Source organism: Staurois parvus, unplaced genomic scaffold (genome assembly GCF_062004578.1).
Source record: "Staurois parvus isolate SC_StPar_1 unplaced genomic scaffold, SC_StPar_1.0 ptg001810l, whole genome shotgun sequence".
Lineage (NCBI taxonomy): Eukaryota > Metazoa > Chordata > Amphibia > Anura > Ranidae > Staurois > Staurois parvus.
In genome coordinates this window covers 51,007-76,660 of record NW_028319606.1, presented here as the reverse complement: position 1 = coordinate 76,660, position 25,654 = coordinate 51,007, and the positions used below count along the sequence as shown (strand labels likewise).

Below are 25,654 nucleotides of genomic sequence, written 5' to 3'. Positions count from 1 at the left end.
GTGGCTGGGATTTGAAGCAATGACCCTAGTACTGCCAGGCGGAAGTGCTAACCATTTAGCCACTGTGCTGCCCCATATATGGGCACAGTTTTGTGAGCGTCAGGACTGGTTAGGCAGAAATACAAATAATTTGTTAAGTAAACGTCTATTGTTATTTTTTTGCATTTTTGTATTTAGCACTTCGTTTGGAGTTCAGCATTAAAAGGTTATTTACAAAAAATAAAAGATACTGAGAACACAACTCTTTAAAAATTGGATACATACTGTATATCCCCAAGATTGACAGTAGGGGGAAATCTTTCCATTCTCACTGTTGGAACTGCTAACCATACAAATGTATAGATTCCTCACACTTTCACTATAGGAATGAAGGTTTGGCCATGTTAGAAGGGAGATTTTCCCCATAGGTCAAGAATTCTCATGCAATGAGCTCCTCCGACTGCCAGAGGGATTTGAGATTGTCCTTCAGCAAATCAAAACAGTCCCATGACCGAAGTCAAAAGCAGCACTTCCTTTTGATAGGCAGTATTGCCAGAATATTTAAACACCTGTTGAATCTCCCAGGGGGGGCCAATGCACATAGCACTTAGTCCTGTTAAAATGTGTGCAGTGGTTTCTAATTAAATTTAGATTTTTTTGTTCCTTCACTGCTGGCTGTAGCTCCATCCCATACTGAAGTCCAGTTTATAAGTGTTCCGATAGGCAGAAGTACAGCCAGCACTGAAGCCGTCATCTTTTAACTGAAATAAAAGCTATTGGAGCACAGACCTTTCTACCCACCTGCCGGCTATTTTGGAGCAGAGGAGAACGAGTACAGTTGTAATTGTTGGCTTGTGTTGTGAATGGCCACGCTGGAAAGCAGCACAAAAACACAAGCCCACAACACCACGGCAGCTACTACACTAGTCTTTAGTGTAGTAGCTAGCATGTGTTGTGGGATTATCTTTTTGTGAAGGACAGCACTGCTCTCCAGCGTGGTCAGACCCAACGCAAGCTGATCGTTACAAATGGGCTGCACAGTGGCTAAATGGTTAGCACTTCCGCCTGGCAGTACTAGGGTCACTGGTTCGAATCCCAACCACAGCACCACCTGCCTGGAGTTTGCATGTTCTCCCTGTGCCTGCGTGGGTTTCCTCCGGGTACTCCGGTTTCCTCCCACACTCCAAAGACATGCTGGTAGGTTAATTGGATCCTGTCTAAATTGTCCCTAGTATGTGTACGTATGAATGTGAGTTAAGGACCTTAGATTGTACGCCCCTTGAGGGTTAGGGACTGATATGAATGTACAATATATATGTGTAAAGTGCTGTGTAAATTGACGGCGCTATAGAAGTACCTGAAATAATGTATTCGCTCTCCCCCGATTCTGTTGGTGGTCACACCAAGGTTCAACTGCCACCCAAGGCAAGAGAGTCAATCCCATTACTGGCCATTGAGAAATGGTGATTGGACCCTTGAGGATTTACAATTGCTAGCATGACATGACTCTAAGTAGATTAATAAACATACAGGGAGAAGTTATGATGATTCAGTATTTCAAAAACAACTAAACTCGCTCAATCAGCATTATAATAAGTATGGCCAAAGCTTTTATTGGTCATATTTCTCATGTGGGCTACAAGAGTGCACTTCTTTTGCATTCCTGTTACCCAGAATCAGCAAAATGCTAAAGTCCACTGTCAGCTGATGTTACAGAACCACTCCAGTCTCAGGATGTATACCACCCTGTCCACAGCCTGATGCAACAGTGAATGCTGGAGGGGCACAGCACAGAGACACTGACAGTCACTGCTCCCTGCTCAGAATGGACTGAAAACCGAGTGATCAGTGGTCATGTGATCGCTCAGTTCTCCGGTTTAGAGCTGACAAGGGACAGCTGCAGCAAAGGACTGAGGTTTTTTTTTTTTTTTTTTTTTTTTTTTTTTTTTAACATTTCTTTGATTGCTTTCTCCACTAATCACACCATCCTGGATTCCAGGAAGTAAATGCTATATTAATCATCTGTCCTTACTCAAGATGGCTGCAGCTAGAAATGCTAAGAGGAATGGTGGGTGTTTTTCAAAGTGGTTGCTCAACAAAACAAAGCATGGAGACAAGGATGAATGAATTTGCTTTGAATGTTAAAAAAAAAAAAAAAAAAAAAAATTATTAAAATAGCATTTCCAGTCTTTGGAGCTCAGATGCACTTTAGTTCCACTTTAACATCTCTGAAAGAAAGTCAAGTGAGTGTTTTCTCCTGTGATAAAAAGGACTGGACATTATATAATGCAAAGTCCCTGCCTAGGGGGTCCTAAATATTTTCCCACACTGAACTTGTAGGCTAGTTTAAATATTTCCCCAAAACCGGATGTTAAGATATATTATTTTCCCTTGGGAAAAATAAATGTTCCTTTTTTCCCTAGAATGTATGATTGTCTAATAACGGAGTCTAAAATGACAACATTCTGAAAATTCAAATAATTTCACAACACACTCAAAATTGTCTGAAAAAAACAAAAAAAGAACCAAACAACCCACAACTTTTCAGTACAAGTATTCATAAAAAAAACAGAGAAATACATTAAAAGACATACAAAATATACATTTCACTCTATATACGTTTCACTCTATATACAAAAACACCTTGACCACACAATATTTTTACAGCAATTTGCATCAGCTTGCATTCATTACACATCACAAGGAGTTAAAATATTCACAAATTTAAGTTCTTGTTCAGAAGCTCAGACTGAGTCAATAGGAAGTCAGCTCACTTGGCTGCAAAGTGCTGATCAGTGGACTGAAGCCCAATAAAGTTCTGCATATAAATCATAGATGACATGTTCACCTCATTATGAGAACAATCATATACCAGGGGCGGACTGACCATTTGGAAACTCGGGCACTGACAGAGGGCCCGGGGACAGTAGGGGGCCCCATGAGATGCCCCTGGTACCTTTTCATAGGCTTTTTTGATTTTGAGCAAGGACACAGGGGCCCCATGATCCCCTATTGCCCGGGGGCCCCATGAGTTGTCAGTCCGCCCCTACTAAAAACATTACATATTAAAAGATTTACAGAAGGAATACACCTAAAAGTAATTTATTCTCTAGGTCTGGAAGGAAGTTAGTAAAAGAAGAAAGGAGAGTTACTTTTACTGCCTCGTTTTTCAGCAAGGGGTCAGTAGAGCCGAATAGGACTGAATGCTCCATTAGTAGACATAGGGCGCCATTTACCAAAAATGCCAGAAAAAAAAAAAGAAAATTCTTTATGGTCAACCAGTAAACTACAACTGTAGGAAACCAATTGTCATGGGGTCCAGCAGCATATTGTGCCCAATATTGCCTGGATGCATAATATTGCCAGACAGTAATTGCAAAGAATAAATCATTTCAGGGGGGAAAAAAAATAAGGGAATTTTACCAAGAAGTACAGCAGTTTGATCTTTAATAGCCATGCTGCACTGTGGACATCGGTTCACTTCACACCAGGGATATCAATTGTATTGTGTCACAGGAAATTACATTTTTTTTTCATAAACATGACCTGCAGGGCACCCATTGGCAGGCAAAGGTTAGATTTTTTATTTTAACCTGTGATCCTATTAGGAAGGAACCAGTCTTCCTTGTTAGGGCAGGAAGAGAAAATCTGCCCAATGTGGCCAAAAAAACCCAAAAAAAAAACACAAGCCACATGAGGGGAGTAGAGAAATATGGATTGCTGCAGACTGGAGTTCAGCTCTAAAGGGTTAGCTCACCTTTATGAAAAAACTGACTGGGCAGGTACAGGGTGCAAAAAAAAAACAAAAAAAAAACAAAAACAAAAACAAAACAAAAAACACAAAAGCAAAACAAAAACAAAAACAAAACAAAAAAACAAACAAAACAAAAAACACAAAACAAAAAAACAAACAAAACAAAAACACAAACACAAAAAAAACAAACAAAAAAAACAAAAAAAAACAAAAAAAAAAAAACACCAAAAACCCCACAAAAAAACTGCAGCTTTGACTAAAGTTGGATGATGTCCTTGGCTATAGGTGTAGGCCATCTACACAACACCTGATGCCTGGCTGAAAAACTCCCAAAGATGGCTTCCTCCATCCTGCCTTGTTGCTAGGACTCTACCAGCTGAAACTGCTTCTGCACTTGTGCAATCCACCATCTCCTCCGTTGCAGCATCATTGAGCTCAGAGAAACAACAATGAGGGGGGGATGCACATGCAAGTGGGACCGAATCAGAGCAATCCTAGCAACATGGCAGTAAGGGGGACACCATCTCCTGGAGTTTTTCAGTCAGGCCAAATGTAAGGTATGTAAATCGTGTACACCTGTAGCAAGAGTATTCTTCAACATTGTTTTTATCTACAAGCACCCTCTTACCTGAATTGGATGCTTTTTGAGAAGGGTGAATTTTTTTTTTTTTAGGCCTCATTACAGTGTGTGGCACCAAGCACCCACGTGCACAAGGCGTTAGGCTGCATTCACACTTGAGCAATTTGAAGATTGAAGCTCGAAAAACTCAGACTTCAAAAAAAAAAAAAATCAATCGTTCTCTATGGTGCCTGATGACGCAGGTGTGAACAGATACCATAGAGAATAATTTTTTTTTTTTTTTTTTTTTTTAAGTTTGAGCGTTTTTCAAGCTACAAATTTGCTCAAGTGTGAATTCAGCCTTAAGGTTACAAGTATACTGTAAGATGTAGCATTCAAGTCTAAGCGTTTGGCACCCAGATTTAATATTTCATCCTGTTGGCATTTCACAAACTATACGATTGGATTGATCCCTATGGTAAAATGGACACATTTTTCATTTTGGATACAAATAACAGAAACGAGACCAAAAAGTGTGTTGAAGCCACAAGATTTTATGCCATTCTAGCTGGAGCAATACCTGACCAGCCAGCTATTTTCAGCAATCCATAGGCATTTATGGGCTGTAAGAGAACTGGTTCAAAGTGACAAAAACTACAATGCTTGTCGAAGAAATTTCATTTAAGCTGAAAAATTTCTTACCAGATTTAGGCTTTTCAGTCCCATTCATTTGAACATTTTCAGGATTCGTGCTTGGAGCTTCATTATTGTAGTCTATGTCATCTTGCAAGCCTTCAGAATTGAATGGATTTTGTCTTGCCTAACAAAAAACAAAAAAAAAAAAAAAAAACAGAAATGAATACATTTAACAGTTGACAGGTTCTTTCAACCACACCTTTAAAAAAATGTTTTTTTAAAGTTTTGGATAGAGTAGAAAAGGGTTAAAAACATCATTTTTTTTTGCCATTGGTGTCCAGTTGGGGGAAGACTTCCCTTTCACTTCCTGCTCCAACAAAGTAACAAGAACGGAGAAGAAATCTCTACAAGCAATTCCCTACAGAGAGTTATCAGAACAGGTGTTCCCATGGGACGTTTTCTCCACAACTCAAAAATTTAGGATTTCCTACTTCCTGTCTTGGTGGTAATTGTCTCCAAGACAAATAGAGAGGGTAAATCACCTAGCAGAAACACTTGACAGGGGATCTAACCCTTCTGTACGCTGTATAAAAATTGCTCCCAGTCAGCGCTTAAATGCTAAAGGATACATTCAAATGTTAGCCAACTGTCCGGGGTTCCTTCACATGCTCCAATAGGACTCAAGCAGACAACAGTGCTCTTGGCCTTGGAGGAGAAAGGTGGTCTGGCCATATAGATGCATCAACATTATGTACAGCTGAGACAGTGACAAAGGGTTGCTTTACATGGCTTACAGTTGGTTGTTTATATCCAATGATTTGAGGGGATCCATACCTGGATGGATGCTGTGCTTTACATGAGGTTTTTCCCAAGTACCACTGGAGTATTTGAAGTATTTTAATAACGTTTTATTGAAGATTCTGCACAAGGCCAGCGGCTCTATGTTGCTTTTTTTTTTTCCCCTTTTTTCTTAAAATCTAAAAACTGTAATAAAAAAATTTGACTATACATACACTCTAAAAGGTCCCGGTCTGGGCTTCCGTACCTAGCAGCCTGGAGCAAGCACATAACCAGTGAGGTCTGATCAAAATGGCCGCCTTGGCGTATGCACTTCTAAACACAAAATCAGCAATGCCAGCTACATCTCTGTCATTGCAGGTTCTATTTTATGTCCTTGTTAGAATGGCCATTTATTAGGGGTGGGGCAAGTGGAAGGTGCCTCCCTCAGACCACATCTTGTTTTCTATTTAATGGTCTGTAATATATTCAAAACGAATTCATCAAAAATTAATTCTTGTTCTTAGGGGTCTGTTCACATCGGTCTTTTATCATCGGTTCAGTCACATCGGTTGTTTGCTAAGAAAAAAAAAAAACTGATGAATACCAAATTCAGGTCACATCAATTTTGCATGTGTCTTCAGCTCATGTCACATCAATTTGCACATGCATCATCAGTTCAGATCAGTTTATATATGACATTGTGGGCACTGACTAACAGACATCACCAGTGACACTAATCCAGTGATCATTGCTAATATACACTGTCACTGTACGAACATGAGGTAGAAAGGGGTTAACATCTGGGGCAATCAAAGGGTTAACTGTGTGCCTAGCAAGTTTTATTATGTTAACTTAGTGCTGTTTTTACTAAGGTGTGTGACTTTTTATTCCCTGCTTTGCAGGGAGACAAACACCGCCACATTCCCATTGTCAGTAGAAAGATCTGTGTTGTTTGTTTACAAACACAGATCTCTCGCCTGTCTCCCACTCTGATGATCAGTGGGTCCCAGCCATGAATCATAGGCTGGGACCAGCTGATCGGCATCTAAGGAAACCAGTAAGCGCAGCCGGGTGGACGGGCGTGTACGCCCCCTACCCGGAAATAAACAATCACGTCTGTTTACATGATTCCGCGCAGCCAAACAGCAATGTAGCAGTAAAACTCCCATGCGCAGTCAGCAAGCAATTAAGCTGTCGCAAGAATGAGAAGATTTCCTCTTCATTGCTTCTCTGGTGACGAATACAAATTTTGGATTTATTTTTTCCTAGGCTCCTGTCATTATGATGACCAGAACAAAATAGAATCTCTCGAGAGTAGACAGTTAATAAAACATGAGACAAGGTTATAAGTAAGTTGTCAAAAAAACAAATTCAAGCCTCAACTACAATAAGGTGTAGGAGAGGGGATCCCTCCAGGTTTCTTCTTTTTTAAATGATACCCTTTTGATACAGTTCTAATGTTCCACAGAGACTAAAAATCCCAATGATCCTATATCCTGTGCTCCTTTCCATCTGTGGTTCGGAGTTTGGGGAGGAACACCAAAAATGTCTAAAAACATGTTTAATGTTGACTGCTTCTTACCTTTGGAGGGGACAAAGTTCCATTCCTCAAGTTATCTTTTTCTTTTTCTGGGGGTGTGAAGTCCACTTTTATTGAACTAAATAAAATATAAAATATCAGAATATGTAAAGAAAAAACAAAAAAAAAAAAGACAATGTAACAAAATCAACTTGTTACTTGCATATGGGACATCTTTGCGCTCTAACAGACATCTGTACACACAGGAATATAGCCCTGCGCATTTCTGGAAGACCAATGTCCACCATAATATGAACAGAACCCGTTCAAGTGGAACTAAACCCACCAAATTTTTCAGTTTTCAAAAAGAAAGCTCAAGTTAGAAATGGTCAATAAATATATTTAAATCCTTAATGAATCATAACAAGGTCCTTTACTGAAGTGTTTTTCTGGACATTCTACCTACTAGCGCTTGTGCAGAGTAGGATACATTCAAGGCATGCCTCTGATGACCATTGTCTGCTCTTAATCGAAATTTCAAGCAGCCAAATGGCCACCGTCATAGCTGGTCACATGTGCAGCACCTTGGTAACTGCAGATCGAAACGTAAGCCAAGATGGTGCCATCTTTGGCTGCAAAAGGATCAGAAGGATTAGTTCCGTGTAAGGAAACAAAAAAAAAACAAAAATTAAGTATTACATACACTCACCGGCCACTTTATTATTAGGCACACCTTGCCAGTACCGGGTTGGACCCCCTTTTGCCTTCAGAACTACCTTAAATCTTTGTGGCATAGATTCAACAAGGTGTTGGAAACATTCCTCAAAGATTTTGGTCCATATTGACATGAGTTACTGTTGCCAATCATCTCGAACCAGTCTGCTCATTCTCCTCTGACATCCATTAGGCATTTTTATCCACACAACTGTCACTCACTAGATATTTTCTCTTTTTCAGACCATTCTCTGTAAACCCTAGAGATGGTTGCAGTTGAAAATCCCAGTAGATCAGCAGTTTTTGAAATACTCAGACCAGCCCGTCTGGCACTAATGACCATGTCACATTCAAAGTCACTTAAATCCCCCTTTCTTCCCCATTCTCAGCTTGAACTTCAGCAAGTCATCTTCACCATGTCTAGATACCTAAATGTATTGAGTTGCTGCCATGTGATTTGGCTGATTAGCAATTTGTGCTACCAAGCACTTGAACAGGTGGACCTAATAAAGTGGCTGGTGAGTGTATATTCCAGATGCATGAAAACAAAAAAGGTCTGTCAAATATTACAGTTCATTTTCTTTGGCCAAAGCCTGGCTAGCAAAGACTAACAAATGCCACTATACTGCAGAGAAAGAACTTTGCCTTCTGTATGGAATCAGTGGTCATTCTGCAGAGGCTGTTTTCTGGTGAGCCAAAGTTTATGCGGATTGAAGAACTTTGCTGACTGTAAATGATTGCAGTATGACACATACCAAACGTTTGTGGAACAAAGAAGGACTAGTACTGTGCCACCCAGATTTTCCCCAAAATACCCAAGTCAGTACCAAAAACTGTCAAATTTGAAGTGGAAGAAATTTTAATCCACTCCAGTCACATGATCCTGCAGCTCCAGATCACAGCTGCTGCAGGGGAGAGGAGGGGAGTACCGGCTGAGCCTAAAGATGACGTCATGGCTCCTGGAATTCACAGCCGTTGTACAGCGCTTCCTTACACAACATTGCAGGATCACGTGACTGGACCAGAGCAGACTGAAAATGGATATGTACATAGATCTTTTACATGGAGGGGAAGAGAAAGGATAATTATAATTCGGCTGTTCCACTTTAAAATCTCACATCTATGCTAGGCAGTCATGGGCAGGGGCGGACTGACAACTCATGGGGCCCCCAGGCAATAGGGGATCATGGGGCCCCTGTGTCCTTGCCCACACTCAAAGCACACCCAAAAAAAGCCTATAAAAAAAAGGTACCAGTGGCATTTCATGGGGCCCCCTACTGACCCCGGGCCCTTGGGCCATGCCCGAGTGCTCAAATGGTCAGTTCGCCCCTTGTCATGGGAGATGACATTTGACAAAATACAGTCCAGTTAAAAAGACACATTTGACAAAAACACAGTCCAAGCTAGAAGGAATTAAAAGCTCACCTCTGATTCCCCTCCTGTTGTTCAACCATTACATCTTCCTCGGCTTCATCTGGTGCTTCCATGACCCCATACAACTCTGGAGGAATAAAAAGGTCTTGGTTGACACTGTTTACCCAGCGTCTCTTTGAACTGTCCTTATTGAGCTCACTTAGCTCGGCTAAAACACAAAAAGTTACCGTTAACGTTTTCTCCAAGTAAAACACTGAAGGAAGAGGAAGACAAAAAGGCATCTAATTTCTACTGGCAGAGTATATCATGCCATGCATTGGCTTGCAATATATGCCATATATCGGGCTGAGGGTGGTGTTGATCAGGCTACTTGTGTGCAAAATTTGCTCTGCTGCTCTAAGTGTAATGACTAAGCTTCCTTGGCCTCCCTCTTGCAATGTCCTTATTTCACTATACATACTGTTGTGCTATATGCTCATCTCTATGACTTTTCCAAAGCTTCCCCCATCCTCTGGAACTCTCTACCCCAATTTATCAGACTATCGCCTACTCTGCTCACTTTTAGGCGATCTCTGAAAACCTCTTCAGGGAAACCTATCCTGCCCTCAGCTAATAATGGAATCTTCCACTCTTCCAACCAGTCCATCCCCCACAGTTACTACCTCTTGTACCACTAGCCCCTCCCTCTTAGATTGTAAGCTCCAAGGAGCAGGCCCGCCTAACCCTCTTGTATTGAACTGTATTGTTGCTGTATTGTCTCCCGTTATATTGTAAAGCACTGAGCAAACTGTTGGTGCTATATAAATCCTGTATAATAATAATAACCACAAACAACAACAACCACCACAAATAACCACCACAACCAACAACCACAACCACCCACCACCACAACCACCACCACCACCACCACCAACCACCACCACCACCAACCACCAACACAACCAACAACCACCACCACAACCAACCACCACCACCACAACCAACCACCACCACCAACCACCACCACCACCAACCACCACCACCACAACCAACCACCACCACCACAACCAACCACCACCACCACAACCAACCACCACCACCACCACCACCACCAACCACCACCAACCACCACCACCACAATAATATTGCTGAGGGAAGCTCTTAAATTACATTCTCTGTATAAGGCTTAAATTCACCCAAAGGCTCCCATCTATTTCTGGTTGAAAGTAGCAGGATGCACGCAATGGGGTTGACTTACTCAACGTGGAAGAGCATGTTCATTTTGCAAATGAGAAAAGCCAAAATAAAAATTTGAAAAGAATATCCAATCATATGCAAGGGAAAAACAAAAAACGGAGGATGCTTGCTTGCACGATTAAATGTCAACACAACCTCACATCATTTGCGAAGCTAAGTGAATTTTCTATTTGCAAGGTGAATTTTCACTTACCTAAGGAATGAGGTAAAGTTGTGCGGAAAATCTAATCATTCAAGAACAAAAATCTTTTTTTTTGTCCACCTTACATATGATCCGGTATTCCTTTCAATGTGAATCATAGCAGTAGTAGTCTTGTACTGTGTTGGTCATCGAGCAATGCAGAACGTTTGTAGTGTAAGCAATATGTAATTCGGGGTATTAAAAGATGCAAGCTTTCAGGTCCCCTTAGACGTCACCCAGATGGGCGCTGTACCCCAGGGTACATTAACCAGGTGAGGTAGGACTGTATTGGGGCAACTATTCCACCACAAGGCAAAATGCTTTGTCTCCTACCTGGCTAATTTACACCACCGTGTCGCTGTGATGTGTGCTGAAAGAAAAAAAACACTGCACTACTTTTTTCAGCGCAGCCAGTACATTTCAATAAAGTAGATTTAAAAAAAAAAAAAATGGCACTGCTATCATCCTAATGCACACCAGCGTTCTAATGCAGCATCTGGTGTGCATGCACCCTGAATGACCACCTTGTTCACTCAACTTCAACTGCCAGGTGCTGTGTGTGCAAGCAGCCTATTCAGGTCTACAGGGATATAGGGGCTACTTGGGTTCACTTGTACCCACGCGGCAGTCAAATTGGGACCAGAGTGTGGTCTGTGCAACCACTGCATCCCAATAGACATGAATAGGCTGCATGCAAGTTGCATAAACAAGACACTCATTCACAGACTACGGGTGTCAGCGCCCATCTGGATGAGGCCTAAAAGCACTCTGGACTAATTTTTTTTTCCCATGCAGTGGAGCTGTGCCTGCACGGGTTAACTGCTCATTTTATCTAGGGGTGAACACAGAGCCTATACTCACCTAATCCTTCAAAAAACAGCACCCCCCCATGTCCAGCAGTGGATTGTTCCGGACAGCTTCACATCCACAGCCAGTCTATGGGCGTGATAACGTCAGGAACATTCCAACGCACAAGATCGCTAGACCGTGAAGACGGGGCAGCAGCCACATGGATTGGTCTTGTGCTGGGAGGATTAGGGGGGAATATATCTTGGCTCTCCAATCCTTTAGACAAAAAGTGGCAGTTAACCCATTCAGTGTGGGCACGACCCCACTGCATGGGAAAGAAAAAGGAGCCTGGGGTTCAGCTTTAAATCTCATCCTTCACCCAAAAGGGGACGTTCCGCTTTTCTACCCCCCCACCCTCACAACATTAGTAATAATTTTTTGGGGAGGTACCTAGTTTTAAGAGGTACCTGCTCCCACTTCCGCTCCAACCACCTAGGCAGTTGGAGTGGTGACTGGAGTGGAAAGTCTACCCCCTCCCCACTTTGCCTGCAGCCTTCCGGGACACTTCACAGATCCAAGACGTCTGCGGGACCATTCACAGATCCAAGACGTCTGCGGGACCATTCACAGATCCAAGACGTCTGCGGGACCATTCACAGATCCAAGACGTCTGCGGGACCATTCACAAAGGGCAGCAAGGCTTGCACATGCGCAGTGGGAAGTTGGCTGTGAAGTCGCAATGAGTCACAGCTGGTTTCCCACAGCTAACATGCTGGTGCAGGGAACGCGAAGACTGGCGAAGAACCGGCCTTACCAGGTACAGACAGCACTGGACCCCTGGATCGAAAAGTGTGTTTTTTTAGGTTTGTAGCTGCTGACTTTTACATTTTTGTTTCCAGATCGAATATCCTCTACAATTGTACAAGCTTGCATCTTTAACTTGAGTTAGCCAATAAAACGTACATTTAATACTACAAAATGTCAGCATTTCAACTCATTTACTATGGTGAATGCCAATTCCCTTTTAAAAGAACAAAAAACTCTACTCATTTCAGAAACTCCGGGTCAATGTGTGTGGCTACAGACTGAGGCGGGTCGTGTTTGGGCTGGGGGCACTGAATGGCATTTAAAACTGTGTGCAGCCTGCAGGGTCAACAGAAGCGAAAGTACCACAAAAACTGCAGAATAGGTATCCTTGCATTGAAAAAACGAGAATTAGAAATAGGTGCAAAAGGCTGATGTACAGGCTGTTTCGATGAGTGGTAGTGAGTGAACACAGTGCTATGAAGATAGGAGTGGATATTTTAAGGAGGCGATTTGTAACCAACATCCATGCAGCAAATGCCTGATGCAAATCCATAAGAAACAAGAGACAGGTTTAGCAGTAATACCTAAGACTCTAACCATTCTCTACTCTGTAGAAAACTAAAATGTGCTGGAAAAATTAAATTTGCAAAACTCAGTGGAAAATTCACCATACATCTTCCAATATACAACTCAATGACACCATATTTGAAAAACTAGGGCTGTACTCAGCTATAAGTGACTGAATCTATTCAATCAGTCAATGAGCTCCACATCAAGCCTGTAAAGAGAAGTATAATTCTGTACGCATGTGTTCATTAAACAGAACGCACTGAAGGAATAAGAACAAAATGGGTCCTTTATATTTTATCCCTTTAGTTCTAAGGAGGACAAAAGGAATTTCTTGGTCAGGGCTGCCAAGAAGGAACAAGTAGAAGTATCATTTTGCGCACAAGCTTGCCCCATCACCTCCATGGAGAGAAAAAAAAAAAAAAAAAAGGATGGGAGACAATATTAAAAGCAAGGACACCATACAAACCTAAAACATGCATCACCCACCTATTGTGGCTGGTTTTTTCCTTTTCCTAATCGATGCTCTGACCAGGTCGGCTCCATGAATTTTCTCTCGGTGACGTTTTGATTTTGCGTCGTAAAACCATTGTCCACTTTTGTATTTATACTCATTTTCATCATCCACTACATCTTGCAGTTGCCTGTAAAGAAACAAATGCAGTGATGTACACATTTTAGGTAGATTCTGCACAACAGTTACAGGAGCATATGAGCTTTTTAATGACCTATAGGTTTGTCTGACTTGCACCTCAAGGACGTCATCTCTTGTCAGACCTTAGGTACAGGTGCACTCGTGTTCCACCAATAGCTTCCAGGTAAGCTCCCCAATGAAAAGATGGTGTAAAAAGGTGCATCAGCAATGCAATTTCTCTTACCCTAACTTGCAAAGTGTATCATATGCAGGCTCTCACCATGTCAATGGCACCAGATATTCTGAAGGCCAGTAATGTGAAGTTGGTCCATCAACAGCTTCTATTAGTCTGTAAGGACTTTACATTAAATTTGAAATATTGTTGGGGAAATCTGCTTCCATTCGGTCATAGGAGCATTAGTAAAAGGGTCATGAATATTGGGTTATTGAACTTTGCTTGTGGTTAGCATTCCAGTTCATCCTATAGGTAAGGGTATTGAATTCAAATTCACAGAGATCCAACCAGTAAAATGTTCTTCTAGCAGAGGCCCAAATCGCGTGTTTGTCCAAAGACTCAGATCCTTCACATCACAACTCCCCTCTCCTTTTATATCACATTCCCATTCTTACATCAGTGTCCTTTGCCCCTTCACAGTAGTGTTCTGAACCCCCTTCACATCATTCCCCCTGCTGCCCCCACACACACAGCAGTGTCGTCTGTCCACCTTCACATCACCTCCCCTCTCCGTAGTGTCCTCTGCTTCTCCAACATCACCACCACCACAGTAGTAGTGTCCTCCTCTGCCCCCTCCCCCCATAGTAGTGTACCCTGTCCCCGTCACACCACCACCCCCTTCACATCAACCCCCCACCCATAGTAGTGTTCTCTGCCCCTCTACATCACCCCCCCTAAAGTAGAACTCTTTGAACATTCACCTGAAGCTTCCCCCACCCTTCAAAGCCAGCCCCCCCAACTCATATTAAAGAGCTGGTAATTGGTTGCCATGTCCTAGTAACCAATCACTTGCTAGTTAATCTGAAAAGTATTCTTGGGTAGCTCCCGCTCCCACCCTCGATGCAATGCTACTGTGCCTCCCACTCTTGATCTGTCCCTCCTCCTGCTCTCCATTCTGCTATGTTAATGACAGCGGCGGAGGCTGGGGGACAGAACTAACTCCTAAATGGTGCAACCGTGGGTCTGAATGGGACAGTGACTCAGTCTGGATCTGGACCACAGTCTGACATTTGGGTGTGCCTGCTTAAAGGTGTTCAGTTGGGCTGAGATCAGGGTTCTGGGCAATCCAGTGCCTCCATATTGTTTTAATTATTAGAACTGTTACCACGAGGTTGGAAGTACAAAACTGTCTAATGCAGGCCATAGACGGGTCGAAAATCGGCCGATTTTTATTTAAAAAAACTGAAAAATCGGTCGTTCAAGTGGCCGACGTTATCAGCAACGGTATTTAAAAAAAAAAAAAAAAAAACGGCCGATTTTCATCCCGTCTACAGCCGGCAAAAAGTGTCCCTGCAGAGAGCTCTGCTATTTCTTTGACAGTTCCTTGACATTTATAGCGGTTGCAACAATGTATCTATTTGTATCCATTTAGGATACAGATGGTTTTATTCGGAAACTATTTGTTTCCGAATAAAACCATCTGTATCCTAAATGGATACAAATAGATACATTGTTGCAACCGCTATAAATGTCAAGGAACTGTCAAAGAAATAGCAGAGCTCTCTGCAGGGACACTTTTTGCCAGACAGGAATTCCTCCTCTTCTCATCCCCTCTCCCTCTCCTCCTCATCCCCCTCTCCTCCTCATCTCCTCATCCCCTTCCCCCCTCTCCTCCTCATCCCCTCATCCCCTTCCCCCCTCTCCTCCTCATCCCCTTCTTCCCCCCTCTCCTCCTCCTCCCCTTCTTCCCCTCCTCCCCCTCATCCCCTTCCCCCCCTCCTCCTCCTCCTCATCCCCTTCCCCCCCCTCCTCCTCCTCCTCCTCCTCATCCCCTTCCCCCCCTCCTCCTCCTCATCCCCTTCCCCCCCTCCTCCTCATCCCCTTCTTCTCATCCCCTTCTTCCTCTTCTTCTCATCCCCTTCTTCCTCTTCTTCTCATCCCCTTCTTCCTCTTCTTCTCATCCCCTTCTTCCTCTTCTTCTCATCCCCTTCTTCCTCTTCTTCTCATCCCCTTCTTCCTCTTCTTCTCATCCCCTTCTTCCTCTTCTTCTCATCCCCTTCTTCCCCTTCTTTTTGTCGGTCACTGCTCATGCGCCGGTTTTTTTTTTTTTTTTTATCGGTAAAAGATCCGCCGATTTGCTCATCATTGCCGTGAAATTGGCCGATCGGCAAAATCGGCCAATTTTTTCCCCAACTTTACCGATAAAAAATATCTGCCAAAACACCGAAAAATTTAGCCCACTAACGATCCGAAAATCGGCCGATTTTATTTTCTGCCGAAAAATCGGCCGATTTTCGATCCATCTATGGCCTGCATAAGGCTGGCCATACATTATACAGTTATCTTCCAATTTTCTGCCCAATTTCCAATAGATTTACCTTCAACTGTGTAGTGCAAGGGCCTGCCTAATTGGATACAACTAAAAGTGTTGTTTAGGTTTGTCCTCCTATTATATGGTTTTTGGTAAATCTAAACCAAAAATCTCCAGATAATTGTTTAATGTATGGCCAGCCTAAATGTCTTTGTATGCTGTAGCATTAACAGCACCTTTCACTGGAAACCCATGAATTCAGTCATTTGGAGGTGTCCACATACCTTTTGCCTTATAGTATAATAATGAATCCTATTCCTATTTGAATTACCTAATACAATTTAAAAGTCATTCTTTTGTGTCTCTCATCTGAGACTGTACACCTTGTAATTCTTTCTTATGCCTGTGTACATTTGGTGTACTCGGTGAGAGAGAATTATCTAGTGTACATATTTGAACAATAGATTGATTACAATGTATTAATACTCAGAAGTGACTCAGAGATTATGCAGGGAGGAATATGATTAAACAGCATCACAGTTATCACATGTAACTAATGACTTCTTTATATCTACTCTTAGAACTGTTACCACAAGGTTGGAAGTGCAAAACTGTCTAAAATGTCTTTGTATGCGGTAACATTAACAGCACCTTTCACTGGAAACACCTGAAGGTAATCAAAGGGAAAAAAGGTATCCATATACAGTGCCTTGAAAAAAAAAATATTCACACCCTTTGAAATGTTCCACCTTTTGTAATGTTACAGCCAAAAACGTAAATGTATTTTATTGGGATTTTATGTAATAGACCAACACAAAGTGGCACATAATTGTGAAATGGAAGGAAAATGAGAAATGGTTTTCAACGTTTTAGAAATAAATGTCTGAAAAGTGTGGCATGCATTTGTATTCAGCCCCCCGGAGTCAATACTTTGCAGGACCCCCTTTCGCTGCAGTTACAACTGCAAGTCTTTTTGGGGGATGTCTCTACCAGCTTTGCACATCTAGAATGTGAAATTTTTGTCCATTCTGCTTGGCAAAATAGCTCAAGTTCTGTCAGATTGAGAATCTGTGGCAAGGCTTGAAAATTGCTGTTCAGACACTCTCCATCCAAATTGGATTTAGGCTTGGACTGGGCCATTCGAATGCATGAATATGCTTTGATCTAAACCAGTGGTTCTCAACCTTCCTAATGCTGTGACCCTTTAATACAGTTCCTCATGTTGTGGTGACCCCCAACCATAAAATTATTTAACCAGTAATTATAATTCATGAGTGTCATTTTACCTCCAATACTGCTGCTCTCTACACAGCAGCTGCTCTCTACACAGCAGCTGCTCTCTACACAGCAGCTGCTCTCTACACAGCAGCTGCTCTCTACACAGCAGCTGCTCTCTACACAGCAGCTGCTCTCTACACATCGCAAATATGTGTTTTCTGATGGTCTTAGGGGACCCCTGTGAAAGGGTCGTCCGACCCCCAAAGGGGTCGCGACCCACAGGTTGAGAACCACTGATCTAAACCATTCCATTGTAGCTCTGGCTGTATGTTTAGGGTCGTTCTGCTGGAAGGTGAACCTCCACCCCAGTTTCAAGTCTTTTGCAGACTAACAGGTTTTCGTCTAAGATTGCCCTGTATTTGGCTCCATCTTTCATCAACGCTGACCAGCTGAAGAAAAGCATCCCCACAACATGATGCTGCCACCACCATGTTTCACAGTGGGGATGGTGTGTTCAGGTTGATGTGCAGTGTTAGTTTTCCACCACACATAGTTTTTTGCTTTTAGGCCAAAAAGTTCAATTTTGGTTTCATCTGACCAGAGCACCTTCTTACACGTTTGCAGTGTCCCCCACATGGCTTCTCGCAAACTGCAGGCGGGACTTCTTATGGCTTTCTTTAAACAATAGCTTTCTTCTTGCCACTCTTTCATAAAGGCCAGATTCGTGGAGTGCACGACTAATATTTGTCCTGTGGACAGATTCTCCCACCTGAGCTGTGGGCCTCTTGGCTGCTTCTTTGATTATTGCTCTCCTTGCCCAGCCTGTCAGTTCAGGTGGACGGCCATGTCTTTGAAGGTTTGCAGTTGTGCCATACTCTTTCCATTTTCGTATGATGGCTTGAACAGTGCTTGAGATTTTTTTTTAAAGAACTTAACCCTGCTTTAAAAGTCTGCGCAACTTTATCCCTGACTGGTCTGGTGTGCTCCTTGGCTCTCATGATGCTGTTTGTTCACTAACGTTTTCTAACAAACCTCTAAGGGCTTCACAGAACAGCTGTATTTATACTGAGATTAACCCCTTCGCGCCAGCGCCTCCCGGTCCTTTAAGGGTTTCAGAAGCCAAGAGGCAGGGCGGGGCTTAGGGTCATGTGACTGCCGTGACATGCCGTCACATGATCGGGAAAGGTCCCGATAGAGGAGATCGGGACCTTTCCGTGAGTACCGGACATGTGTGCAGGGAGCGCACAGGGCGCGCGCTCTCAGCACATATGTTCTTTTTCAATAGAACACAAATGTGCGGCCGCTCGGCGTCTAGGCCCAGATGCCGGGAGGCCTAACATTTGCGTTCGGCCAGTGTGAAGAGGTTAAATTACACACAGATGGACTGTTTACCAATTAGGTGACTTCTGAAGGTAATTGGTTCCACTAGATTTTATTTAGGGGTATCAGAGTAAAAGGGGCTGAATACAAATGCACATCACACTTTTCAGATATTTGTAAAACATTTTGAAAACCATTTATCCGTTTCCTTCCACTTCACAATTATGTGCCACTTTGTGTTGGTCTATCACATAAAATCCCAATAAAACACATTTACGTTTTTCGTTGTAACATGACAAAATGTGGAAAATTTCAAAGGAGGTATGAATACTTTTCAAGGCACTGTAAGGAGCAGCCCTCCCCCAAAAAACACACAACACTGGGGGCACTCACCGGGAGGGTGTCCCCAGCCCCAAAAGGCCCCATTAGGTATTTAGTGTGCTTTGCCATTTTTATTTTTCTTTCACCATCACAATCTTACAGAATTGGATGATTCTGAACTTCAGTGCACAGGGTTAAGGACAGGATCCCGATTTTGCGAGGGCACGTCATACATGTATTAGTGTAGTGTGCTGTAATACTATTTATTCTGAATGGTACACAAATACACCAAAAGCAACACACCTGACCTGAAGTGCACTGCAATGCACTAACAAAAAGGGTCAGTGTGGTTTCTTTTGCACTGGGGTGAATTCGCAGTATAATCATGGTAAAAAACAAATATGCCTTTTTCTATTTTAGAATTATAAAAAAAAAAAAAAAAGTAAGAAAAAAACCGTAGCTTGCAAAAATTTGTCTGCACGATGCAAGCTTCAATCTCAGCATGCCAGAACAAGTTCACTCTAAATAGAGAGATGTTTTGCAATTTTGTCTTCCAGACAAACACAGCAACACTGGTACGAAAGGTTGCCCAGCCTGAGCAATGCCTAAGAAAGAAAGTTTAAAAAAAAAAAAAAAAAAGAACAAAAAGAAAATATAAAAACACACACACACACACCTTCCTTTAAGGAAATCGGATCTTGGGTAGCAGTACTTCAAAGCAACAGCACAAGCAGCTTCTTGGCTGAGCTTGCTTTGACTGCGTCTTATATTTTGTCTTGGTGGGCCAGAGAGTCCACGGCCTCACCCAGAGCTCCTTTACACTTCTGCTCTGTTGTAACATGTGGTAGCATACCAAGCAAAGTGCACGGCACCAAATGCATCTCTAGATCTTGACCCTCAGATTTTTACTACTGCCGTTAGCTTCCCCACCAGGGAAGCACTGTCGCAAGGGGAAAAAAAAAAAATATTCAGATTTTGAGTGGTTACTGAAATAGGTACAATATTGGGGGTACAGTGTTGGCCAAAACCACAGAGAAAATAGATTTGGAGGGATCACCAGCAGAAGAAAAAGAGGTCCTGATTCCCCTATATAGATCTTTAGTTATCACTAGAGGGATCACCAGCAGGAGAAAAAAAGGTCCTGATTCCCCTATATAGATTTTTATATCACTAGAGGGATCACCAGCAGGAGGAAAGAGGTCCCGATTCCTCTATATAGATCTTTAGTTATCACTAGAGGGATCACCAGCAGGAGGAAAGAGGTCCTGATTCCCCTATATAGATCTTTAGTTATCACTAGAGGGGTCACCAGCAGGAGGAAGGAGGTCCTGATTCCTCTATATAGATCTTTAGTTAGACCTCTTTTAGGGATACTGTGTCCAGTTCTAGAGACCTGAGTTAAGCCAACCACACATGGATCTAAATTCGGCCAGTTCAACAGAGACCAACTGAATTTCAATCCATGTACCTTGCCAAGTTTTCTTCACTCAATCAGTGCCACATGCTATAGCCGATAGCACTGATCAGTGAATTCTGATAGCGGGAAAGTCTCTGTTGTCAGAATAAAATCTCATATCCACCTCGATTGTGTAGATAGGGAAATAGGGTCAGCTTTTGTTTTTTGTTCAACACAATGAAATAAACACACCTGACTCATGTATGGACTGCTGTACAAAAGATAAAGTTAAACAAGATGGTGAAGGGTCTGAAAGATAAAGCTTATCAGTAGAGACTGCGGAAACGTAATATTTACCATCTTCCGAAAAGAAGGGAAAGGGGCAACATGACTACTATGAACCTTTGTCTACACGAAGGGCGTGAAGACCGTTCAGGAGGGCAGTATTTTCAATATGATGCCAAGATCAGGAACATGGGGACATGACCTCAAATTAGCAGTAGGAAAGGTCCACAATGAAAACTTTACAAAATATTTCAACAAAAATAGTAATTGATGCTTGGAACAGGCTTCTAACAGAGGTATAGAGTCAAGTCAACTCTAAGTTACACAGTCTGGCTGGAAAAAAAAAAACAAAACAAAAAAAAAAAAAACACAAAAGTCCATCCAGTTCAACCGAAAAAAAAAAAAAGTTGTAATCCTACACCCACAGTTGATACAGAGGAAGGCAAAAAAAACCCCAGCAAAGCACGATCCAATTTGCTCCTGCAGGGAAAAAAAAATTCCTTCCTGATCCCCCGAGAGGCAATATGATATTTCCTGGATCAACTTTACCTAGAAATGTTATATCCAGTTATATTCTGTGTATCCAAGAAACAATCCAGGCCTTCTTTAAAGCAATCCACTGAGCTGGCCAGAGCCAACTCTTGAGGGAGTCTATTCCACATTTTCAAAGCTCTCCGTGAATGTAAACATTCTTGGTTCAAACAGTTTTATTACACAGATGGAAAAAAACAAAAGACAAAACTATTGATTACTTGGTCTTTTCTGCTGCCCCTTTCTATGTTTCTGTAGAAGTCTGTTCCCCATTTTTACAGCTCTTATTGTAAAGAAACCCGTTTGCTGAGGTTAAATCTCTTTCCTCCAGACACAGAGGGGTTTATTTACTAAAGCTGGAGAGTCCAAAATCAGACTCCCTTCTGCATAGAAACCAATCAGCTTCTAACCTCAGCTTGTTCAATGAAGCTTTGGCAATGAAACCTGGAAGCCGATTGGTTTCTATGCAGAAAGGAGTCTGATTTTGGACTCTCCAGCTTTAGTAAATAAACCCCAGAGTGTTCCCTTGTTTGTTTCAATGACTCTGCACCAAGTTTCCTTTAGGTTTGGTTTCATACAAGGTGATGATATCTCCCTTTAATCGCCTCTTCTCAAGGTAGAGTAATTTCATCTATCCTCAGAGCGTTGATCCCCCACGCCGCTCATTAGTTGAGTTGCCCTACCTGGAATAGTGAGATCCCCTCACTATAGCCACAACAAGTGTGTAGATCTGCAAAGCCCAAAAATCTCACCAGCAGAGTCCACAAGAGATAAAAGAACCTGTTGGGTAAGTTAAGACTTCAGCATCTACCAAAAATGGAAACTTCAGCTTTTGAGTGAACTGGCCCTTTAAATAGGAAGCCACTCCATAGCCCAGACAACTAAACACACAATTTGTACATACCACTCAGCAGTAGTAGTTTTGGTCCTAAAAGGTCTGGTGAAGAGCACGGGTCAGTGAGCTTTCCTAACGAGTATAATGTTAGATCATTAGGAATGACAGAGCTGAACCTGTACACGGAGCACACTGAAGAGTATAAGCACAAAGGCAAATACCGGATATAAAGAGATTGTAGCGGATCAGCCAAGGCAATCTGCATGTCAAGTGACTTCTTAGCTCACATGATGTATTAAACACACAAGAATGTGCTGGCAGGTTTAAGCAGGGGTGAGAATTAAGTTATTATGGGAGAGAATAACATGCTTTTCCATTAAATAGATGAGACCCCCATTGGGAAGCTCAAATATCAGGGACCCTGGATGAGACTTGCAGAGGGATTAACCCAAAGATGCAGGCATATGCACATACGATATGACATGCGTTTGGTTATTGCAGGGTGCTTTTTCATGTGTTTATTTCAGGTACTTATATAGCGTAATCAATTTACACAGCGCTTTACATATATATTGTACATTCACATCAGCCCCTAACCCTCAAGGGGTGTACAATCTAAGGTCCCTAACTTATATTCATACATACACATACTAGGGCAATTTAGACAGGAGCCAATTAACCTACCAGCATGTCTTTGGAGGGTGGGAGGAAACCGGAATACCCTGAGGAAACCCACGTAAGCACAGGGAGAACATGCAAACTCCAGGCAGTTGGTGCCGTGGTTGGGATTCAAACCTACTACCCTAGTACCGCCAGGCAGAAGTGCTAACCATTTAGCCACAGTGCTGCCCATGTGTTCTAATGTATTCATTTTTAAATATAAAAGCCCCAAATAAACTAAGGTGGTCACTTTTTTGCACCTTCTTGCTGCTGATCCCCTCCAAACAGCTTTTAGCCATATCCTGTCTACATACTGCTCCAGCATCAGCTGCACATCATTGTTCTGGATCAGCTTTCAGATCATAAAAACTGTGGACCGTGCCGGTGTAATATGGGTTTGCCACACCTGCCAAATAGGGGTGAATGAACACTTAACCACTTGCCTATCGGGCACTTTTACCCCCTTTGTGCCCCGGCCAATTTTCAGCTTTCAGTGCTGTTGCACTTTGAAGGACAATTGCGCAGTCATGCAACATTGTACCCGTATGAAATTTTTATTTTTCACACAAATAGAGCTTTCTTTTGGTGATACTTAAATCGCCACTGGGGTTTTTAAATTTTTTGCACTATAAACAAAAATGAAAAAAAAAAAAAAAAAAAAAGTTTTATAAAATTTTGCAAAAAACAGGTAATTTTTCTCCTTCGCCGACGTGCGTTGATGAGGCTGCACTGATGAGGAGGCACCGATGATGCTGCACTAATATGCAGCAATGATGGGCACTGAGAGGCGGCACTGACTGGCGCAACTGCTGGGCAGCACTGATCATCAAGGCACTCCTAATCAGTGTGGGTGTCCTCTAAGACATTTGCCGGTTATCGGCAACACTTTCCTCATGCTGTGACCTGCTGAGTCATTGGACACAGCTGATCACATGGTAAAAAGGCCGTTGTGATTGGCCTTTTACCTAGTCATGTGATCAGCTGTGTCCATAGGACACAGCAATCACAGAGCGCCACTGGGGGACACCCAGTCATAGGACACCCTACCAGAACCGGACAACCGCACCGTAGCCATCTTCGGCTATCGCACGGTTGTAAAGTGGCTAATCAGAGTATAGCATCAAGTCAATTAAACTCCTGGGATGTTGATCTGGTCAGTTAAGCAGCAGAGGGGGTTGTTAATTTTATTAACACCAAAGCAGCTGAAACTGATTAACAACAGGTGCACTAGATGTGCAACAATGATACGACCCCCAAAACAAGAATGGTTTTACAGGTGGAGGCCACTGACATTTTTTTCCCTACTCATCTTTTCTGACTGTTTTTCACTAGTTTTGCATTTGCACTACTGGTAGCATGAGGAGATACCTGGACCCTACAGAGGTTGCACAGGCAGTCCAACTCCCCCAGAATGGCACATCAATATGTGTCATTGCCAGAAGGTTTGCGGTGTCTCCCAGCACAGTCTCAAGAGCATGGAGGAGATCCCAGGAGACAGGCAGTTACTCTAGGAGAGCTGCGCAGGGCCGTAGAAGGTCCTTAACCCATCAGCAGGACCGGTATCTGCTCCTCTGTGCAAGGAGGAACAGGATGAGCACTGCCAGAGCCCTACAAAATGACCTCCAGCTGGCCACTGGTGTAAAGGTCTCTGGCCAAACAATCAGAAACAGACTTCATGAGGGTGGCCTGAGGGCCTGATGTCCTCTAGTGGACCCTGTGCTCACTGCCCGGCACCAAAGAGCTCGAGTGGCATTTGCCATTGAACACCAGAATTGGCAGGTCCGCCACTGGCGCCCTGTGCTTTTCACAGATGAGAGCAGGTTCATCCTGAGCACATGGGTAATGTGTTAGGAACATAAGGATGCCCCATCATTTTATGGAAATTAAAATTATCAACCTACAGAGGACTGAATTCAAAGACATCCGGAAATTAAAAGTGAAAATTATGCAGCAGGCTAGTCCATTTTGCTGAAATTTCATTGCAGCAACTCAAATGGTGCTCAGTAGTTTGTATGGCCCCCACATGCTTGTATGCATGCCTGATAACGTCGGGGCATGCTCCTAATAAGATGACGGATGGTGTCCTGGGGTATTTCCTCCCAGATCTGGACCAGGGTATCACTGAGCTCCTGGACAGTCTGAGGTACAGAGTCCCAGTAACAGTCTTCTTTTTCAGCATGGGCCCTGGCAAATTCTAGGTGGGCTTTTTTGGGCATGGGCTTTAGGAGAGGCTCGAGGACGACACCTATGCATGCCATTCTGCTGCAGTACAACATATTGTGTCACGGGAAACAATCACCCCAGTTTGGCTACTTCTTTAGCTAACTGCAGTGAACTTGCGTGGCAATTTTCTTCATCCCTTCTCATCAGAAGACACTCCTGTTAAAGGGTGTTAACTTCCGTGGATGGCATGCATGTCTCTGTGAGATGGTTGCAGTTCCATCTTTGTTAAACTTTTGTAATCACTTTTGCTACAGTATTCTGACCGATAAGTAAAGCTTTGCTGATCTTCTTGTAGGCTTCACCTTTGTGTAAAAAAAATTTTTTTTTTCTCTCAGGCCTTGTGACATTTCCATGTGATGCCATTGCTGACAGCATGAAATGGGAAGGTGTTTTCTTTGTTAAGTAATGCCCTTTTATAATAAACTGTCTGCTGGACATCTGTTTCATGAATAATTAGACTCACCTGGGCAGCACAGTGGCTAAATGGTTAGCACTTCTGCCTGGCAGTACTCGGGTCATTGGTTCGAATCCCAACCACGGTACCACCTGCCTGGAGTTTACATGTTCTCCCTGTGCCTGCGTGGGTTTCCTCCAGGTACTCCTGTTTCCTACTACACTCCAAAGACATGCTGGTAGGTTAATTGGATCCTGTCTAAATTGGCCCTAGTATGTGTATGTATGAATGTAAGTAAGTTAGGTACCTTAGATTGTACACCCCTTGAGGGTTAGGGACTGATGTGAATGTAATTTTATATATATATATATATATATATATATATATATATATATATATATATATATATATATATATATATATATAGAGCGCTGCGTAAATTGATGGCGCTATACA

The 25,654-nt window shown here is 42.7% G+C and overlaps 1 protein-coding gene across 12 annotated transcripts in view; it reads right to left on the bottom strand.

Moving 5' to 3' along the window:
- The window catches only part of SYTL2 (synaptotagmin like 2), a 131,077-nt gene that overhangs the window by 85,296 nt on the left and 20,127 nt on the right, over window positions 1-25,654 (bottom strand). For 11 of the 12 annotated variants that reach the window (XM_089663995.1, XM_089663997.1, XM_089664001.1 and 8 more), the window contains exons 3-6: window positions 13,385-13,539; window positions 9,367-9,523; window positions 7,291-7,366; window positions 4,995-5,112 (exon numbers count right to left, since the gene is read on the bottom strand). In XM_089663995.1, coding sequence (XP_089520121.1) covers window positions 4,995-5,112; window positions 7,291-7,366; window positions 9,367-9,523; window positions 13,385-13,539 — 506 coding nt within the window. The remainder of the gene's footprint in view (window positions 1-4,994; window positions 5,113-7,290; window positions 7,367-9,366; window positions 9,524-13,384; window positions 13,540-25,654) is intronic. The other variant, XM_089663998.1, reaches the window with a different exon arrangement.